This window comes from Peromyscus leucopus, chromosome 22 (assembly GCF_004664715.2).
Source record: "Peromyscus leucopus breed LL Stock chromosome 22, UCI_PerLeu_2.1, whole genome shotgun sequence".
NCBI lineage: Eukaryota > Metazoa > Chordata > Mammalia > Rodentia > Cricetidae > Peromyscus > Peromyscus leucopus.
Window position 1 is genome coordinate 2,747,890 of NC_051081.1, and position 18,015 is coordinate 2,765,904.

Sequence of the window (18,015 nt, forward strand, 5' to 3'; positions counted from 1 at the left end):
TGGCAGCCCTGAGACCTTCTTTGGGCATGCGCCACTGATGCCACCCACGGCAGAGCCGGCTGGAGTGGGCTCACAGTTAGCACAGAAAATGAATAGCTGAGCCGTAAATGGGCTTACGGGAGGAGCGCCCGCGGGAGAGCACTAATGTGGGGGCGCTAATCACTTCAGATGCAAGCCTTTATTAGGGCCCTAATGAGAGTCACTTAAGCCGTGCATTAAAAGGGGGACGTGTGGCTGGCAGCGGCAGTCATAATTTTAACCAAGGCGCTTTTAGCATCAAAGAAGGAAAGATGGGGATGCGTCCTCATCCCCTCTGGAGCCTGCTCCTCCAGCTTAGCCTCCTGCAGCAGCCAGGGCCTCCAAGCCTGCTCCCTATGCATCTGTGCACGTGTCTGTGAGCACGCAGGCACGCATGCTCGCACGCACGCTCGCACGCTGGCACCCATGAACATGTGCTCTTGAAGCAGAGACCGACCAGGGGCATGCTAGCCTGGAGGCTAGGGTGCATGTTTGTGTGGGATTCTGGAAAGTTCCCCAGACTGAGGCTGTGGGCCAGTTCTATCCTCAGCCTCTGCTTTGCCCACAGCAGACTTCTGTGACCCTTGCTGTGGTAGGGTGATAGCGTGCAGGCATGCTCTGAGGATGCGCAGGCCAGTGTGGTGAGCAGCTCTCTAGGGGCTGGGTGTGCCCTGCCTTGGTTGCTCCCTATACTGCCCTTCTTGGTTCTGACGGGGTGTGGCTGAGCCCCAGCCTACCCTTGGCTTCTGAAGGGACATTCCCTCCACACTGGGAACTGTGCATTTCACCCCAAGGAGTCCAAGGCCAGGATCCATGTTGGGATCCTAGGGCGTGGTTGAGCCTTGACACAGCCGTCCCTGCTCTGGGCAAATGGGGAAGCAGGGGGACCCCAGTGGGATCACAGGCTGCTCCCTGTCCTGAGGTTAGTTGTATCCTGGGGCCTCAACTTTTTCCTCTGTGGGCTCCTGAGGTGCTGGGACCTAGAGGCCACTCACAACTGTTAGACCTGTGTTGTCCCTCGGTGGTGACCTTGAGTCTTAGCCTTGTTCCTCTGAGCTTCCAGTACCCTCCAGGGAGGAGCTAATCCCTCGAGCCTGCCATGCCCACCCATATAGTCCTGGGATGCTGTGTCCTGGTGAACAGGGTAGACGCTCCTAAGAGTTTGCTGGAAAGGTGTCTGCTGGGCAGTCACCTAAGTGGCCGCTGCTTCTGTCTTGCACAGTGCTGGGAAGTGACATACTGTGATCCACTCCACTGAGCCTGGGGCTGAGGCACTGGTCTGAGACCTGTCTGAAGTCCCAGCTTAGTGCCCACTCCCTAGAATGAGGCCAACAACCCCTGCTCCCCACACTGATACCCATTCTGACACTGCTCTCCTCTACCCCAGGCTTCTTCCCTGGGAGCTCACAGGGCTGTGATGCTTTCTTGAGGCACAAGATGACACTCATCTCGCCCATCATCCTGAAGAAGTATGGCATCCCCTTCAGCCGGGTATGTACAGGCCCCAGAGAAGGTTCTAGAATGGTGACCAACTGGTCTTGGCAGGTGACCTCTTGCTCTTCTGCAGGGGAAGTCGGGGAGGGCATGGGACAGGTGTGGGTTTGGCAGTCTTCGCTGTCTCCAAACCACACAGAGCCCTGTGCCCGAGTGCAGGTCCCTCACTGCCCAGGCCACATCTAGTGTTAGCTGCTTACAGCCAGCAGGGTGGCTGGCCACAGAGTGCAGGTGTCCTGCTTAGCAGTGAGTGGCTTGTCGTTCCTGAGCATGGAGACTGAGTCCATTCAGTGTGCCGCTGTAGAGGCTGTAACGGAGGATGTCTGAGGTGGTGAGCCAGCCCTGTGGCAGCTGTTGGGGGACAGTTGGCAATGGGCTTCCTACTCCTGGAGCGACGAGTTTACAAACCTAGGACCTCAGGTTTCTTTGGGCAACCTGGTGCACATCCCAGCAGGGAAGGCTAGCCCAACTGGGCATGCGTCAGCAGAGGAGTATAAGCCTGTGTGCTCTGGGGACCAGGGAGCTGAGAGGGCCCTCAGGACAGCTGTTTCTGCAGGTCTCTTTGAAGAGCAATTTGTCAGCCTAGGAGCTAGCTCTGTGATGAGACCCCCTCGCTCCGTGCCCACACAGGGCGTCAGCATGTTGGAAATTGCTCCTGACATTTCAATCAAGGCACCCGCAACATCCGCTGTGTTCTTCCTGCTGGTGCAGCCCGGAGGCTGCTCCCGGCTCTGGCTCTGAGCAGCACAGATCCCCTTGTCAGGTGGCAGCGTTGTTGCTTGTGGAAGTGAGAAGTATCTGCAGCCAGCTTGGGAATATTCCGCAGGCTGGTGCTTCATGCACAGGGACCCCTGTGGACAGTGACTGCCTCGTCCTTCCCCCGGGGCAGTGCTCGGCAGCACCATGCATCGCACACATGTGCCCAGCCCAGGGCAGCTGGCTGGCCTCCAGACCCCAGGCTGCAACACTAAGAGCCATGCTCCCCCACTGCTGGTTTGGGTGTCTGGGGCCTGCCCTGCCCCAAAGGCTTGTGGGTGGAGGCCCTTGTCTGGCATCAGAAGGTAGCTGCCCCATCTTGGGATGGGATCTGAGGACAGAGCAAAGGCGAGAGATGAGCGTCCTCTTGCACATGAGTTGTGGGTGCCCTCATCAGAATTCCTGTCACCCTCCAGACGAGCAGCTGCACATTGCACTTGTGAGTCTGTAATGGTATTTACTTTTAGAAGGGAAAACTGATCAATAGCCAGCTCGTTAATAATTAAGAGTGTGTATTTCTGTAATCTGTCCTGCTGAAGCGTCTCCAGCTTTCTCCCTGACTGGCGCCGGCCCTGGCTCCTGTGACGCTGCCGCACAATCATCCATCATCTGAAGCCTGCTAATTTATCCCTGGGCTCTGGTGACAGCAGTGGAGGGGACCAGGGCATCGGGACACAGTGGCTGTGCCAGGGGCCCGCTTCTGTCGCCTGCCTGAGCAGGACTTTCTCGTGGCCATGGTGTCTGCCCATACCTGCATCCTTGCTGTTGGCCTCAGCTGCGCCCCAGAATGTACAGCTCCCCACATGTGCGCACCGTGGATGCTGGACAGCTGGAGAGGGCCAGCTGTGAGCAGTGGTCTCCAGCTGTGAGCAGTGGTCTCCAGCTGTGAGCAGTGCCACCACTGCTGCTCCAGACCTCCCTCCCCCTCGCCCACTTAGCTCATGGTGAAGCGGCTAAGATTCCCCGAGGGACACCCCTGTGTCACAGTCAGCCATCCTTCATTCTGCCATGAGGGCTGTCACTTGGGCAGGAATTTTAAAACATAACTTAATGTAGCTGATTTCCCTTGATTGGCGCAATTAATTATTTGAAAAGAAAAATATTGGTGCATTCTCCGGGCAGACTACGCTCTGGGCCGTGTTGGTTTTGATGGTTTTTTGAGGAGTGGCTGGTGCTCTAAGTCCCCCACTGTAGTGTCCACTCTCTCCCCAGAGTTGCCAGGAGGAATCCAGTGACATGGACTCGGTGGCCTCTGGGGGACACAGCTCAGCCGCCCAGGGTGAGGGGTTGGGGGCGGGGAGTTAGGTAGTGTCCTTGTGACTTGAGTGCTCAGAGAGAAGACACCTGACACCATCTCGGGGCGGTCCTTGTCACAGTGAGCCACTGTGGCAGACAAACCGGGTGGTGCCATTCATCCGGGCCGTCAGTGGAGGCTCAAAAACCAGTGAATCTCCTCTGTGCTTGAGACAAGGAGCCAGGGTGACCAGAGTCGCAGAATGAGCCAGGCCGAGTGGCAGGGCCTCTCCAGGGCTCTGGAATCTTCCTCCTTTGTTGACACATGTCAAGCTCGGAATCCTAGACATCTGTGCTCTTCAAACCTTTCTGCCTGCACAGTGGACAGTGAGGACCCAGCAACCTCCAAGAGACACCCTCTTCCTCCTGGAACCTCAGTTTCCCCATCACAGATGAGGCTCTGTCCCTCCTCTGAGGAGTGTGTGTCCTCCGTCTCTCCTGCGCTGTGATGCAGCCTCATCTGAGGGACGGAGGTCTGCAGGTTGGCAGGTGTTCCAGAGTGCTGTCCCTGGAACAAAGGGCTGTGTCCACACCTGCCTCAGGGAGAGCCATATGCATCAGTGATGTCCTGTAGGGCACCCCCTGTGCACAAGAGGACGCGCTGCTTGCGTGTGCTGTGGCCTGGCCTCAGAGAGCGTGGGTGAGGCTATGGCAGTCAATGGCCCAGTGCTACACTCTGGTGAATGACGTCTCTTGGGCTGGGTGGGATGGCCAGGCCATGGTGGCCACAGTGCAGAGTGGGAAGCATGATGCTTGCCCTGTGTCCTTCGGTGGCCAGGACTGGAACCAGGTCTTTTCATGTAGACCAGCCTAGTCTCAAACTAGGTGACTCTCCTGTCTCAGCCACCAAGGGCTGGAATGATTGACATGTTCCACCATAACAGCTTTGCTCTGTGGTTGCTTGTTTGAGACAGTCAGTGCCTCACTGTGTAGACCAGACTAGCCTGGAACTCGCAGAGATCTGCCTGCCCCTGAGTGCTGGGTTTAAAGGTGGGCACCACCATGCCCAGCTCTCTCTTTTTACAAAACTTGATGTATTTTGTGGGTGTGAGTGCTGTAGCATGCATGCTGAGGTCTGAGGATAGATAACCCATAGAAATCAGGTATGAGTGTGAGACCTGGGGACTGAACCCAGGTTGTCCGGCCGGGCAGGCAGCAAACGCTTTTAGCACTGAGCATTTCGCCAGCCCTAAACCCACACTCTCTAAGCCTGGCAGGTGGCAGGGTCCCACAGGCTCCTGAGCTCTGTGCCATTGCTGATCCACAAGTTCATCACAGGGCTCCAGCGGCTGTGGGCCACCCTGGAGCCAGCCTCGCCCACTGAGTCCATCACTCTTCTCCGTAGATCACCCAGGAAGCTGGGGAGTTCATGATCACTTTCCCCTATGGTTACCACGCGGGCTTCAACCATGGCTTCAACTGTGCAGAGTCCACCAACTTTGCCACGCTGCGCTGGATTGACTATGGCAAAGTGGCCACACAGGTAGGTGCAGCGCGTTTGGTGGGTGAGGGGGGGGCAGCCCTGTACTCACGCGGGTGCAGCCCAGCTGCTGGCAGTGTTCAAGGAGCTGGTGTTTGTGGGTCTGTCTTTTTCAAGGAACCCGGTCTTTGGCTTTTTCATTTCTTTTCTCTCTCTCTCTCCTTCCTTCCTTCCTTCCTTCCTTCCTTCCTCCCTTCCTTCCTTCCTTCCTTCCTTCCTTCCTTCCTTCCTTCCTTCCTTCCTTCCTTCCTTCTCCTCTTCCTCCTCCTCCTTCTGGTTTTGTTTTTTTGAGACAGGGTTTCTCTGTGTACCCTGGCTGCCCGGGAACTCTCTGTAGACCAGGCTGGCCTCAAACTCAGAGTGCTGGGTTAAAGGGGTGCACCACGACTGCTTGGCTTGGTTTTTCATTTCTTAGTGCTCTGCAGGGACCATTTCTCTGGGCAGTGATGCTTTGGCAAGCTGGCCTTCGTTGTTGAGCCAAGTTGTTTATTAGTTTGTTTTGGATTTTGAGACATCCAACATGGTCTGGCCTGGTCCTGCCTCATCCTTCCTAGTGGTAGGGTCACAGGATGACGCCATACCCGGGACTGAGCCATCATTTAGCTTTTGTCTGTGTTGCTGCTTTTCTTGTACATGTGTGTGCACATGTATTCCACCATCTGTCATCTTCCTATGTGAGGCAGGGTCTCCTGGCCATGCTTCTTGGACGCCCTATGGGTTTCCCATCTCACTGGCATGCACCGGTACATCCGACTTTATGTGGTTCTGAGGATGAGAAGTCAGGCCAACAGCTGCTTCGCCCACTGGGCCATCTCCCCATCTTCCCCTGCTTGCTGCCCTCACTCTGCCTTGTGGGGCAGTTGTCGCCTTTTGTGGCTGGTCATGAAGCTAGGATCTGAGCTCTGGGCAGTGCTCGCTAAGATAAGAACGTGGCATGGACCTGGTGATGTGCTCCAGGGTTGCTGGAGCACATCTTCAGTCTTCATGAAACACTAAGTCTGGGGGGAGGTGGCATGACCCAGGATTGGGACCTGTGTCCTGTGTTGATTGGTTAGACACCTTAAATGGTCAGGGCTGGTGGGATGGCAGCTGAGGTCACCTGCACCTGGGGCGGACGGAGCTGTGATGGCGGGGCCTGTGCTTGTGGGACTGTCTCAGCCGCAGTCACAACAGGAGCTGCCCAGATAGTAAAAGCAATTCCAGGCTCAGCCATGTGTTCACAAACAAGCAACATTTGGAGAGTGCTGTCCGCAATGGCGCCATGCTCACATTGTCAGGCGGCGTAGCGTGAAATTAGGGAACAAGTGGCCTGCGGCACCACAGACCAGCCAGGGACAGGGCAGGGTGGCAAGCACAACACCCTCCCGGGTACACCCAGCTGCCAAGGCAGCCCTCGAGTGTCGATGCCCACCGTAAGGAGGACTCCTGGGTCTCATGGCGGGCACTGGGAACCAGGACTGCTGCTCCTCAGCCAGTGTGGACAGAGGCTGTGAGGGGTGCCAAGCCATGCAAGGCAAGACAGGGTCTGAGTCCCAAGGCACCTGGGCAGGCAGGTGCCTGTCTCTCCTGTCTCCCTCCACCGCCACCTCCAGCCCAGTTGTTCCCACATGGTGGCCATCGCCCCCTCACTACCCCCACCTCCAGCCTGCGTGCACTTTGTGGTTTATCCCCACTCCCCGGGACCTCACCTGCTCTCCCACATGCACAGTGGCAGTGGGAAGCTGCAGGCAAGCTGCCTTCCTCCCTCTTCTGCCCAGCGGCAGGGCAGGTACCACTTTGCATTTTTAATAGCTGGAGGGTGTAGAGGGGAACGCATGGTCCGTGGTAGGCACAGGAGCCACCAGCATGGGAGTCATTCACCGGTCCTTGTAGTGCCAAACCAGGTCCTCTCTGCAGCCCGGCAGCTCCTCTGAGTCTCCCAGGAAGGCGCTTGCTGGCTGTGTTCCTGAGACTTCAACCCTGCCCAGCCCTGTGCGCATCCGCACGCCTCTCCCTTCATAAGAGGGGCGCTGAGGGCCCTAGCCCGGAGACTGGGCAGCCCTCGGGCTCCACAGTGGGAGACAGTGCTCACACTCACTGGAGCTGTAGGCCAGCCTCTGGGAGGAACCAGTCAGTACGGAGGCCACCAAGGTCCCCGGGGGACAGTGTAGGACTCCTCCGGAAGGGGCTAGGCACAGGGAAAGGACCACTGACATCACGAGGATGGGGTGGGGACACCTCTGTCTGCGCTCCTCCAGCCAGCTGAGCCACACCAGGAAGTGTGGCTGTCAAAGAGGTGCCAAGGCAGATAGCGGGGAGGGGAAGGCAGAGACGCCCGCCCCTGCAAGCCATGTGTAGGGGGGCCGCCCTCTGACCCACTGCCCTGTCGAGTTCTCTCTCAGCTGTCACGCTCAGTCACACAGAAGCCTCGTGGTGTGGACTCTGCTGGAGACACCCCCACTGGGGAATTCAAAGGTGGGAAGGCGGAAGTGGGGTGCCAGGACTGAGGAGGGGACAGGGCTCCCTGATGGGGTGATGGTGTGTTCTGAGGCTAGGCATGACTGAGGGTCCTGTAGGTCTGTGAGTGTTTTAGAGTTGTTCACTGAGTACAGTCTGCGTCCATGGCTGGAGGCAACACTCTGGTGGCCCGAGGAGATCCTCCGGTCACAGCCCAGAGTAGCCCCAGATTCCTGAGCCCCACCACTCCTGTGTGGACTGAGTGGAGGCACACAGGCTGTCCATGGGCTAAGCTCAGCTGTGTTCCCCAAGTGAACAATTTTCTAGATTGTGCACATGTGAGCTGAGACTTTGTAGAAGGCTCAAGCTTATCCTGAGGGCGGGGAGAAGCCTGGTATTGGGGGATCTGGGGCACAGACCCCAGAGGCCTTGGGTCAGCTGCAGCAACTCATGGACCCTTTGCAGAAGGCCACCTCACAAGTCATGCTTCCTCTCACCTTTGGCCTTGGCCACTTCTGTCTTGGGACAGGTGCAGTGTGGTCTCACAAACAGGACCGGCCAGGGCCTCCCCAGAAAAGGTGCTCAGGGACTACCACCCAGCCATCAAATGAGTTCTCTCATGGGGCGTGTCCCAACTTCAGTGGTGTGGAGAGGTGACCCAGTGACCCGGCTTAAAGAGCAGGGCATTGGCCATGAGCCTCAGCTCCCGCTTCTGTGTGGGACAGGGCGGGGGCTTCCTTCTCTCAGATTGGTAGGAACTGGCTCTGTGGAGTGATGGGGTCAGCTGAAAAGCGCGTGCCAGCTTCTCTCTGCCTTCATCTTCTGTGGCTTTCCTCCGTGGTGACCGCAGGGCGGTTGGGCATGGCCTTGGTTTTGGTGGGCACCGCGGCAGAGCCTCTTCTGTACTCTGTGGCACCAGCTGTTGGCAGCGGGTTTGTTGGTTTGGTTTTGAGGTGAGGGTTAAAAGTCAAACATGTTCCACGTGTCATGGGGCAGAAACTCACCGGGCACACACAAGGCCCTGGTTCTGTCCCTGCACCAGAGAGCAGGTGTGGGGCACACCTGCCACCCAGCACTCGGGGTAGCTGCAGGAGGATCAGGAGTTCAAGGCTGTCTTCTGTTACATAGTGAGTTTGAGGCTAGCCTGAGCTACATGAGAGGCTTATATGAAACCTCACAGGCCTGTGTCGGGTGTAAATCCCTCAAGGTCTCTTCTCCTGCCTTGGTAGCATCGTCCTTACAGAGAAGTTTCTGAGCTTTGCCTGGTACATACATGGAGTCCCAGCACCCAGGAAGCTAAGGCAGGAGGATTGCCCTGAGCTTGGTCACATCCTGAGCTAAAGAGCATGACCCTGTCTCAGAAGCAAAAATGAAACAAAGCTGAGAATCCAGAAAGTTCAGTAACCCAGCTGGATCACGTTGCCCTCCACGTGTACAGCAAGACCCTTGAATGAGCTTGGGGCAGGTTGCCAGTACCTGGTAGGGCTGGGGTGAGTGCCCACGAAGTCTCAGGCATTTCCATGTGCTCCCTGTAGAAATGGCCTGTTCTTGGCTCCATGAAGCTAGCAGCCTCTATGGGATGTTCACCCTGGGCTGACAGACAGGAACAGAGAGGCCAAGCAACTTTGCCAGTGCTGCACAGCAGGCACCATGTCCAGCATGCCCTCCAGGTTCCCAGCGTGTTCAACAGACGTGTGTGTGTGTGTGTGTGTGTGTGTGTGTGTGTGTGTGTGTGTGTGTGTGTCTCAGAGGGTGAGCTTCTGGGGGTGTTCCAGGTCAGCACTCCTCTTCAGAGTTCTCCAGTCCTGGTGACCTGTGCTGGTCTGTGGCACAGTCTGCCTGCCCACGTTGCCAGCCTGGCAGGCTGGAGCAACCTCTCCATTGCTAGGTCAGGAGCAGGAGACCAAAGGGTTCTCCAGGGAGGGGATGCCCCCTGCACAGCTTGCTTCTCCTCGCTCCTCTCTGGCCGCTGCACCAGCCCTGGCCTGCATACTTCAGGGGAGGGGCTCTTCTCATCCGGGACTTGCCGTGGTTCCAGCAGGCTTAGCTGGGATGCATGAAACAAGGGATGTGGTCAAGAGCCTGGCCCTGGCTGCCCCCTCCACAGTCCCTGTGCTCATGCCAGTCCTCCCAGGAATGCTTGGCACGCCTGGGGGTAGACATGGAGTTGAGAGGTCTTCTGCAGAGTTGGGGGTCACAGTCTGGAGGCCTTTTGGTGCCATGTCACCATGCCCTTGGGGTGGGCTGGCAGCCGCAGTCACTGGGTAGGGAGAACTGAGCTTAATGACCAGGTGAGACCAGGCCATGCTCCCCTGCTGTCAGTGACGGCATCTTCCATGCTGATGCATGGTTAGCTGCGGCCACCCTGCCTCACTGGCCCCTGATTTGTGCCACGGAAGAGTTGTGTGCACAGGGCTGGCTATAAATTGCTGTGTGAAATGTGTTTCCCCCTCGCTGCCTGTCACAGTCTTCTAGACCGTGCATCCCTGGCCATGTCTCGAAGCATGGACGTGCCCAGAAGGCCCCTGGGAGCACCAAGGGTCCGGTGCAGGGCACAACTGGCCCATGATTGGGAGAGGAAGGAATTGAAAAGGTGGCCTAGCATGGGCTCCCCAGCACTGTACATGGTCTTGGCGTCCTCTGTGGGGTATCTTAGCCTTGCACCCCATGCCAGAAGCTCCCACAGCCCTCATGGCCACAGTGATCCCAAGTGTCACTGGGGCCTCTGGTTGGGGAGGGACCTGCCGATGGACCCCTGACTCCTCAGTAGGTTGAGTACGTAGTAGATGGAGGATGCAGACCCTGGACACTCCCACATTGTGTGTCCTGGGCATTGCCACCTTGTGCCTCAATTTCTCCATGAACAAAATGGGGCTCCAGGAGTGTCCATGTCGAGGGATGTTGGGTGTTCTAGGCTGCCCGAGAGGGTTTTGGCTCACTGTGTCACACTGAGGTCTGCAGACGGCAAGAGCTGGAAGGACCCAGTCAGAGCGCGGTGCAGGAGGAGTAGATGGCCAGCACTGCCACTCCCTGCCCACTGTCTGCCCCGGGGCTGCCCCATGCCACCCAGGACAAGTGGCCCCATGCCGAGAGGGGGTGAGGTGGATGTTGTCACAGGCACAGTGCCACGGGAGGGGCATCGTGACTCCAGCGTCTGCTCAGGGGCACAGGCCCCACCAGGCTGCACTGAGCTGGCGCCTAATGGTCCTGTGCACAGGTCCCTGTGGCTGCCTAATGAACTGGATGTTGTCGCAGTGCTGGTAATCACAGCAGAAATGGGCCAAGCCACAGCCAGAGCTCTGTGCTTAACCCTTCGTGGTCTGGAGCACCTGCAGAAGTGTCTCCTCACACTCCCCGAGTCAGCCTTCCTCTGTAGGGTACCAGTGCACTCCTGTCCTCCCAACACTCAGACAGCCAAGGCAGCAAGAGCGCCCCAAGTTGAAGACCAGCCTGGGCTATGTTATTTTTTAAGAGGTGTTTCTGACCTGGGAAACCATGGTGGCCTTGAGAAAGGGTGCATGTAGCCACAGCTAGCCGACGTGCCGTGGTTCGGCAAAGTCCACCTATAGGGACTGACCAACCGGGCCTGAGCCAAGCATCCAGAGGCTCAGTCTCCATCAGACCAGCAGGGGTGGGCAGTGTAGCCTCTGCTGTGCTACTGCCCTTTGCTGCTGGACCCCAAGCCACTTCACATGTTCACACTGTGGGACCCCCATCTCCAGACAAGTCTGGAGGCCCAGGGAAAGTAGGGGTGGTGGGCCACTCGGCATCATTGCTTGCTTGAGAAGTTTGGGTTTGTTCTGAGTTTGGAGGCCATGTTGGGACATCTCAGCAGGGACAGGATGCCTGTGGGCAGGGATCCCATAAGGTTGTGTTGTCTGCGCAGAGGGCATGCAGTACACACCTGGGTGAGGGTAGGGACAGTCACACCAGCACATGTCCAGCTACAAGTGACCATGGTGATCAGCTTTGCTGTCCCCCTCAGGACTGGTGCTTTTTAGGGGTGCCACCCCTCACCCCCAGCAGGAGCCAGCCACCCGGCAGCAGGCTCAGTGTTCCGCCCTGGTTCCTGTACCATGACTGAAAGTTGTCACTGCCACACTGGGGGGTCCCTGCAGTAACATGCTATTCGGTTGGTGGTTTTATTGAGCCGCATTTTAATCATCTCTCCAGCCACCGCCATCCCTGGCTCACTGTTGTCCATGAGTGAGCTCTAGTGTAACCCAGCCTCTCAGAACAAAACGGCCTCCGACCAGAGTTCAGAGCCAACAGAGGATCCTGGGAGCCCAGGTGGCCTCGCTGCTGTACACCCAGCCCAGCTTTGGCCATGGGAATAGAGTGAGGATGTGGAAACCCTGAGGGCACAGCAGAACCTCCATGCCTTACACAGCCCAGAAGGAGCTGGGAGCCACGGGTTTAGAAGCCCTCAGTGGGGCAGGAGTAAGCGTGTGTGCACCCTACTACAGACGAGGCGCTTTCACACTCCTCAGGTGCTGGAGACGCCTGGCAGGCAGATACAGTCCCTTCACGGGGCTGATCCTAGGGAGCAAACTCACCTAAGTGCAGAGCCCTGGTCCAGCCACGAGGGAGGGGAGGTGTGGGGCCTCAAGCCGCTGATTGTGCCCTGTGTTTGCCAGCCCCATGACTTGGATAGCCTAGGAAGACAAGTCTCCGTAGTGTCTCTGATGACGTCACCGGCCACAGGGACCTGCGGGGTGGACAGAGGGTCTCTGCCAGGCCCTGTGTGGGGAAGTGGACAGTGTGAAAAAGTACACTATTTACAGACAGTGTAACGTGACGGTGACTAGGGCAGGAGCAGGCTGTATGCGCTGAGGGCCACCTGGGAAAGCAAGGTGCCACTGTCAGCACAGGTGGGGTCTTCTGGGCAGTACCATGTTGAAGGTGTTTGTGCTGTGTGCGGGCATAGTAAGCTCTGGACCATCACACAGGCCCGAAAGGTACTGGACATCACCTAGGCTGGGTAGTGGCCCTGTGACTGCAGTAGGGTGCAGAGTGGTGGCTGTGGGACGCCATTTGTTCACATAGACAAGGCGGGCGGGCGGCGGGGGGGGGTCGCAGGTCTCCCTAGAGTCTGCATGCAGAATTGGAGGCTGGTCAAGGTTGGCTCTTCAAGCTTGACTGCAGGTTTGCTCGGTGTCCACCTCCCGAGAAGCACATGGCAGGGCAAGGCATCCTCTGGGTCTGCAGAGCACTTCGTGCCTGGAGTCCCCTCGGGCCAGTCTGTGTTCACTGTCTACACCGTACAGTCCGGTTCCTCTTTGCCTGTGAGTTCTGCTGAGCCTCTTGGGCACCCAGCCAGGCCACTGTGGCTCGTAGCCCCTGATAGGCTGCCATGTACGGTGGGCAGGAGAGCAGTGAGCAGGCCTGGGAAGCGCGGGTCAGAGTCCCAGCACGGCCACTTCCTGTTGGACAGTTATGGAGGCTCCTAGCGGAACCATCTCAGTGGAGCTGAGGATAGCAGTGTGGGCAGCTGGGCGACTTCCAGGTCATGATAGAGAGGGACAGGAAGCAGAAGTGGGGGTCCCAGGATCTGGGGGGCAAGTATCCCCCTCTTTCACGGCCCCAGCAGCAGGAGGTCCAGAAGGAATTTCTGTGCTTTCCCTAGGGCTGGCATGAGGCACCAAGGTGTCCACACTTAGAGGACAGGGGGCTTGCGGTCAGCTTTGGGGTCCTGGAGAGTGAGAGGTGGGGGAGAGCCGGTGTCTTCTGGTTCCTTCCATGATTCCCTGCCCTAGACCCAAGGAAGGAGATGGCATGCAGGGTGCGGCTTGGTTGCAGCCGTTTTGGACATTGCCCTGTGAGCTGCACTGTTACGGGCGTCCTGAGGCAGCTCGGCGGGTCTCTGGTTACCCGCCTGGGACTCCACCCTGCACTCCTGACAGCCCTGCCACATCCTCGGCAGGCACTGAGAGTCCCTCGCTCACTTTGGGCAGGCGCGGTCATCCCAGCCGCACGTGCTGCACGGCCGTGAGCAGCAGCCGCCGCCGCCTTGCCGTTCACTCGCTCCCTGGGCCCCACTGGCCTGGGGGACATTGGGCTGTCAGATGTGTTGATCTCCCAGAGTGACAGCGTGGGCAGGCGGCTGGGGAACACAGATGGTGACCTGCGCCCTGTCGTAACTCCCCAGCTTGTCATGCATGAGTGACAGCTGTCTCCGCTGAACCTCAGCTTAGGCCGTTTCGACAGGTCTGTGACAGGACTCGTGCTCAAGACGCCAGTGCAGCCTCAAGGGGGGCACGAGGGGAGTCTTTCCTCCCGTCGCCCCCACGCCCCATTCTGAGGCAGATTCAGCAGGCAGCTCGTCCAGGTCAGTGGCTGGGGAATTCCCTGGCCTTCCCACGCCCAGCCCTCATCAGGGAGGCCACAGAGCAGAAAGCCACCGGCCCAGCCAAGCGGCAGGGTAATCTGGCTGCTTTCTCACCCTCGGTGTGGAGCCCAGCGGCCGGGGTGTGGCGCCAGTCAGTGCCATGGCCACCGTCACAGCCACTCGTGCTGCTGCGTCCAGAGCCACGGGAGACAGGCTTGGAAACGAGGCTGTGTGTCTGCTGGAGTGTGTCCCTTAGCCACTTGCAAGACTGTCCTGTCGGTAGGAGTGGCATGTAGGGATGGTGTAAATCAGGGGCTGCCCGGGTGATGTGTCTGTGCCTCAGGTTCTGGAAGGTTCTTAGCAAACTTCACTGAGCAGGGGCTCCTGGGAGGCAGCTGTTGTGTTCAGCTGAGTGTGGGGTCACCCAAGACTCGGTGTTGGAGCTCTGGTTACCAAGGGACAGGAGTGCAAGGTCAGAGTGCAGAAGCGGAGTCTGGGCCCGGCAGGTAGTGCCAGGTGTCATCAGAGAGCTTGCTTATCCCCGCAGGTGTGGCCCCTCACCCCAGTCACTGGCTGGGGTCACCAGGAAGATCTGTGGCAGTATGGTGCCCAGGTGACAGCTGCCCACCAAGGGGAGAGCCTGAAGTACACTGGTGGGTGAGCCTTAAGGTCCCTTCTGTCCCTAGGAGATGATGGAGTCCTAGGCCCCACCTTGGAGTGGGTTAGGGTTGGTGCCACACCGCTTTCCTTCTTTATGGCTCAGGGCGACATGACTCTGTACCTCACTGGGTGACACCCAGGCCTGAGCCGGCTCCAGCCTGGGGGTCCAGTCAGACCCTCTGCACAGATGGACCTCTCTGTTCATCAGGACAGAGTGACTCTGCTGTGACAGCCATCTGCCGTCTCCTGTGCTGATGTGCTAAAATGCCAGGGCCAGACGCAGAGCCCTAGGCAGCTGCATGGACCTCGGAGTGGGCCCTCCCTGTGGCTGAGCCCCAGGCCACCCTCCCCTCCCCCAGGTGCCTGTCTTAGATCCTCCAGGTCTCCATGCTTCCAGTCCCAGACTCAGCTGCTCTCCTCATCACATTTGCTTTTGGGCTCACACTCCCCAGATCTCTGCAAGGCCAGCCTGTGCTGGCAGCTGTATCCTGGCCGCTGGTGCTGGCCATGGAGTCGATGCTGGCTGTGGCGGTGGCTGTGGCCCCCGTGGGAGCACTCAGGTGCTTTTGCTAATTACTGACGGCAAGCAATGGCTGAGCCACTTGGCACAGCTCCCTTAATCTGCAGTTGATGGGGGCTTGGGGAGGCCAGGCCCAGGAATGTGCAACCTGGGCGCTATCAGTGGCCGCCGCCGCCCAGCCCAGGCCCTGCGTAGCCACTAACCTGCACGTTCCCACTCAGCCGTAAATACTCCCTCTCGCTCAGCATGCTGGGCCCAGACAGATCCCAAGCCCCCCACTCCCCACCGCCAAGCGAAGAGGGACAGGAGCTGCGGGACATTTCCTCATGTACCAGGCCCAGCCTTGCCGTGTTCAGCAGGATGGGCACACTGGGAAGGGCTTGTCATACTCACCTGTTTCCCCAGACGGCCATAGCCGCTGTGGAATGGGCTCAGAAAGCCCCCTGTCTGCACCATCACAGCCCGCAGTCCCTCAGGAAAAGCCAGGAGTGTGTCAGCTGCTGGCCAGGGCTCTGCTCTGGGCCAGCCCGTGGGTAGAGAGGCCTGTGTCCACCTCGCTGGGTGAGGAGACTGGACCGGAAGTGTTCAGCCTGGGGAGTGAGCACAAGGCTCTGACTGCTCCGTCACTGTCTGGATCTGCCCGTCCTCGCTTTGGATCTGTTCAAGTCCTGTGTAGCATCTTCTGGGCTCGTTAGGATGGCACCCAGACTGCCTGGTCCTGGGTGGTTGATCTGTAAGACCATGTTGCCCTCTGGAAAGGGTCTGTGTCCACCTTTCTCTTTGCTTCTTGTTGGGCAAGACTGGGCATCCACTTACTGATGGGCATTCCATCTGGGGGTTTCTCGGTCTGGCCTGGGTGTGGTGAGGGCCACGACAGCGCTGGGCTAGCAGTCCATCCTCGCACCCAGTTGTCTGCAGTATGGGAGCCAGGTGCCTTGCATGAGACTCAGTGCCTGTGTGTGTGTGTGTCCCCACAGTGCACATGTCGCAAGGACATGGTCAAGATCTCCATGGATGTGTTCGTACGCATCCTGCAGCCCGAACGCTATGAGCAGTGGAAGCAGGGCCGTGACCTCACTGTGCTGGACCACACTCGGCCCACAGCCCTGAGCAGCCCTGAGCTGAGCTCCTGGAGCGCCTCACGTGCCTCACTGAAGGCCAAGCTCTTGCGCAGGTGAGTGGCCACCTCCCAGTGCCCTCCCCCTTCCCCCCCTTCCCTCTTCCTCTTTCTTTTTCTCTGTCTGTCTCGCATTTCCACTTTTATAACAGGAGGGGTCTGGGCATCCAAGTGAACAGCTCACTGCTGCTTCCTCTGGTGACATAATCTTGGTACCCTTGCAGCTCTGAGAGCTGGCAGGTCCCCTGCAAGCGTTCATATGGCCAAAAGCCCATACCAGATGCCATGCTCCTAAGGATTACTGGACCCTCCTGGCCTCTTCTTGCAGTAGTGTGGCCACTCGTGGTCACTTGTGACTGGGGACCTGGGCAGGGCTGCTCCAGCCTTGAGCGCTGCCTGTAGCATTTGCAGTACAGGTAGCAGGCTGAGGGAGTGAGCTGCCTCCAAGGTCTAAGAGGCAGGCCTGCACAGCTGGGCCCACTCCCTCCCTCCAGGATGGCCATCTTACTCCTTGCCTCCGGCAGGGCAGCGCTTCAGGGCTGTGAGCTGCTGATAGGCCAAGGACAGCCCTAGGAGCTGAGCTAGGGCCACAGTGGTGGGACTGCATGGAACCAGCTGTCTGCCTGTGAAGAGCCAGGGAGGCCCAAGAACTCTGCACCCTGCAGGCCAGCCTCTGGCTGCCACTCAGGAGCCACCACCGTTGACCAGACCTCACATAGGAACACAGCTGCTGCCTTGGCCGCAGACACTGCCCTTAGGATGGCCTCCCAGTGTCACAGAACCCGTGGCGTCTTCTGGAACCAGAGGCAGCCTGCACCCGTATTGGCTGTGATGTGGGCGGCCTGCCACCTTCCATTGGCGAGTTCGCGGTCTCTACTGCCTTAGCCCTGGTCATGGGGTACTGCTCTGCAGACAGGCCATGGGGGCAGTGTCTGGGGCGGTCACCTGTGGTCTGAAGTCTTCCCTCACCATGTCCTCTTCGACACCTCTGTGTGGGTGCTGCAGCCTTACCCACCCACTTCCTGCTCTGTGTCCTCCTCTCTTGGAGAGCAGTTTGTGGTTCTAGAACATTCCGTAGCAGATTCTGGCAGCACCTAGCAGTCAGGTGACAGCCTGTGGTGGGGCCTGAGTGTGCCTGCAGGATTTTGGGATGATTTCATGATGGTTGTTTCTCAGTGTTTGGGCTTATGGGTCATCTGAGCAGGCACCCGGTAAACAGATACATTCCAGAACCACAGTCCAGAGATGGGACCCTGTGGCCAGAGGAAGTGGCCCGTGGTACCTCCCACCCTCACGTCTCCCCAAGCAGCATCCCATCCTTTCTCTCCGGAAGCTGTGCTAATGCAGCAGTGTTGAATAGCCAGTGAAGCCCACTCCCAAGGACATGATTTCCTTGAACGCTGTTGAAATGGACAAGGCCAGAGCTGTTTGTTTCTTGTGAAGTCGCAGGTCTCTACGGGAGACCGCTGCCACGGTCCATGGCATGTGGTGCTGAGATTGCAGTGAGCATGTACCAGCTTCTCCCAGCTGTGCCTCGTCCCCATGCTTGACTTCCCTGGGGAAACTGAGGCACGTCAGGGCTTCGGAGTGGGGCCAGAGCATGTGTCTTCCCTGAGACACGAGGGCCTGGGGCCACTGTTGTCAGCAGGAACTGAGAGCATCCCTGACCTCTCTGCCTTCTGTGCAGTGCCCCGTCACAACCCTGGACACGAGACTCCCCACTGGCCTCTTGCTGGGAGCTGCTCTAGACCAGTAGAGCTGTGCTTGGCCTCCTCACCACACGAGGGTCGCCCTTCTGTGCCCCTGGACGCTTGCACGGAGCTCCCTCAGCACAGGCCTAAGCTCTCGCTGTCCTGTGCCCACCCTGTCCCCATTCCCAGTCTCCTGTCTCCTGCAACAGTTTGACAGGTGAG

The 18,015-nt window shown here is 58.5% G+C and overlaps 1 protein-coding gene across 2 annotated transcripts in view; it reads left to right on the top strand.

Moving 5' to 3' along the window:
* Window positions 1-18,015, top strand: part of Kdm4b (lysine demethylase 4B) — an 87,042-nt gene that overhangs the window by 51,499 nt on the left and 17,528 nt on the right. For both annotated transcript variants that reach the window (XM_028859719.2, XM_028859720.2), the window contains exons 8-10: window positions 1,406-1,509; window positions 4,907-5,044; window positions 15,963-16,159. In XM_028859719.2, the coding sequence (XP_028715552.1) occupies window positions 1,406-1,509; window positions 4,907-5,044; window positions 15,963-16,159 (439 nt within the window). The remainder of the gene's footprint in view (window positions 1-1,405; window positions 1,510-4,906; window positions 5,045-15,962; window positions 16,160-18,015) is intronic.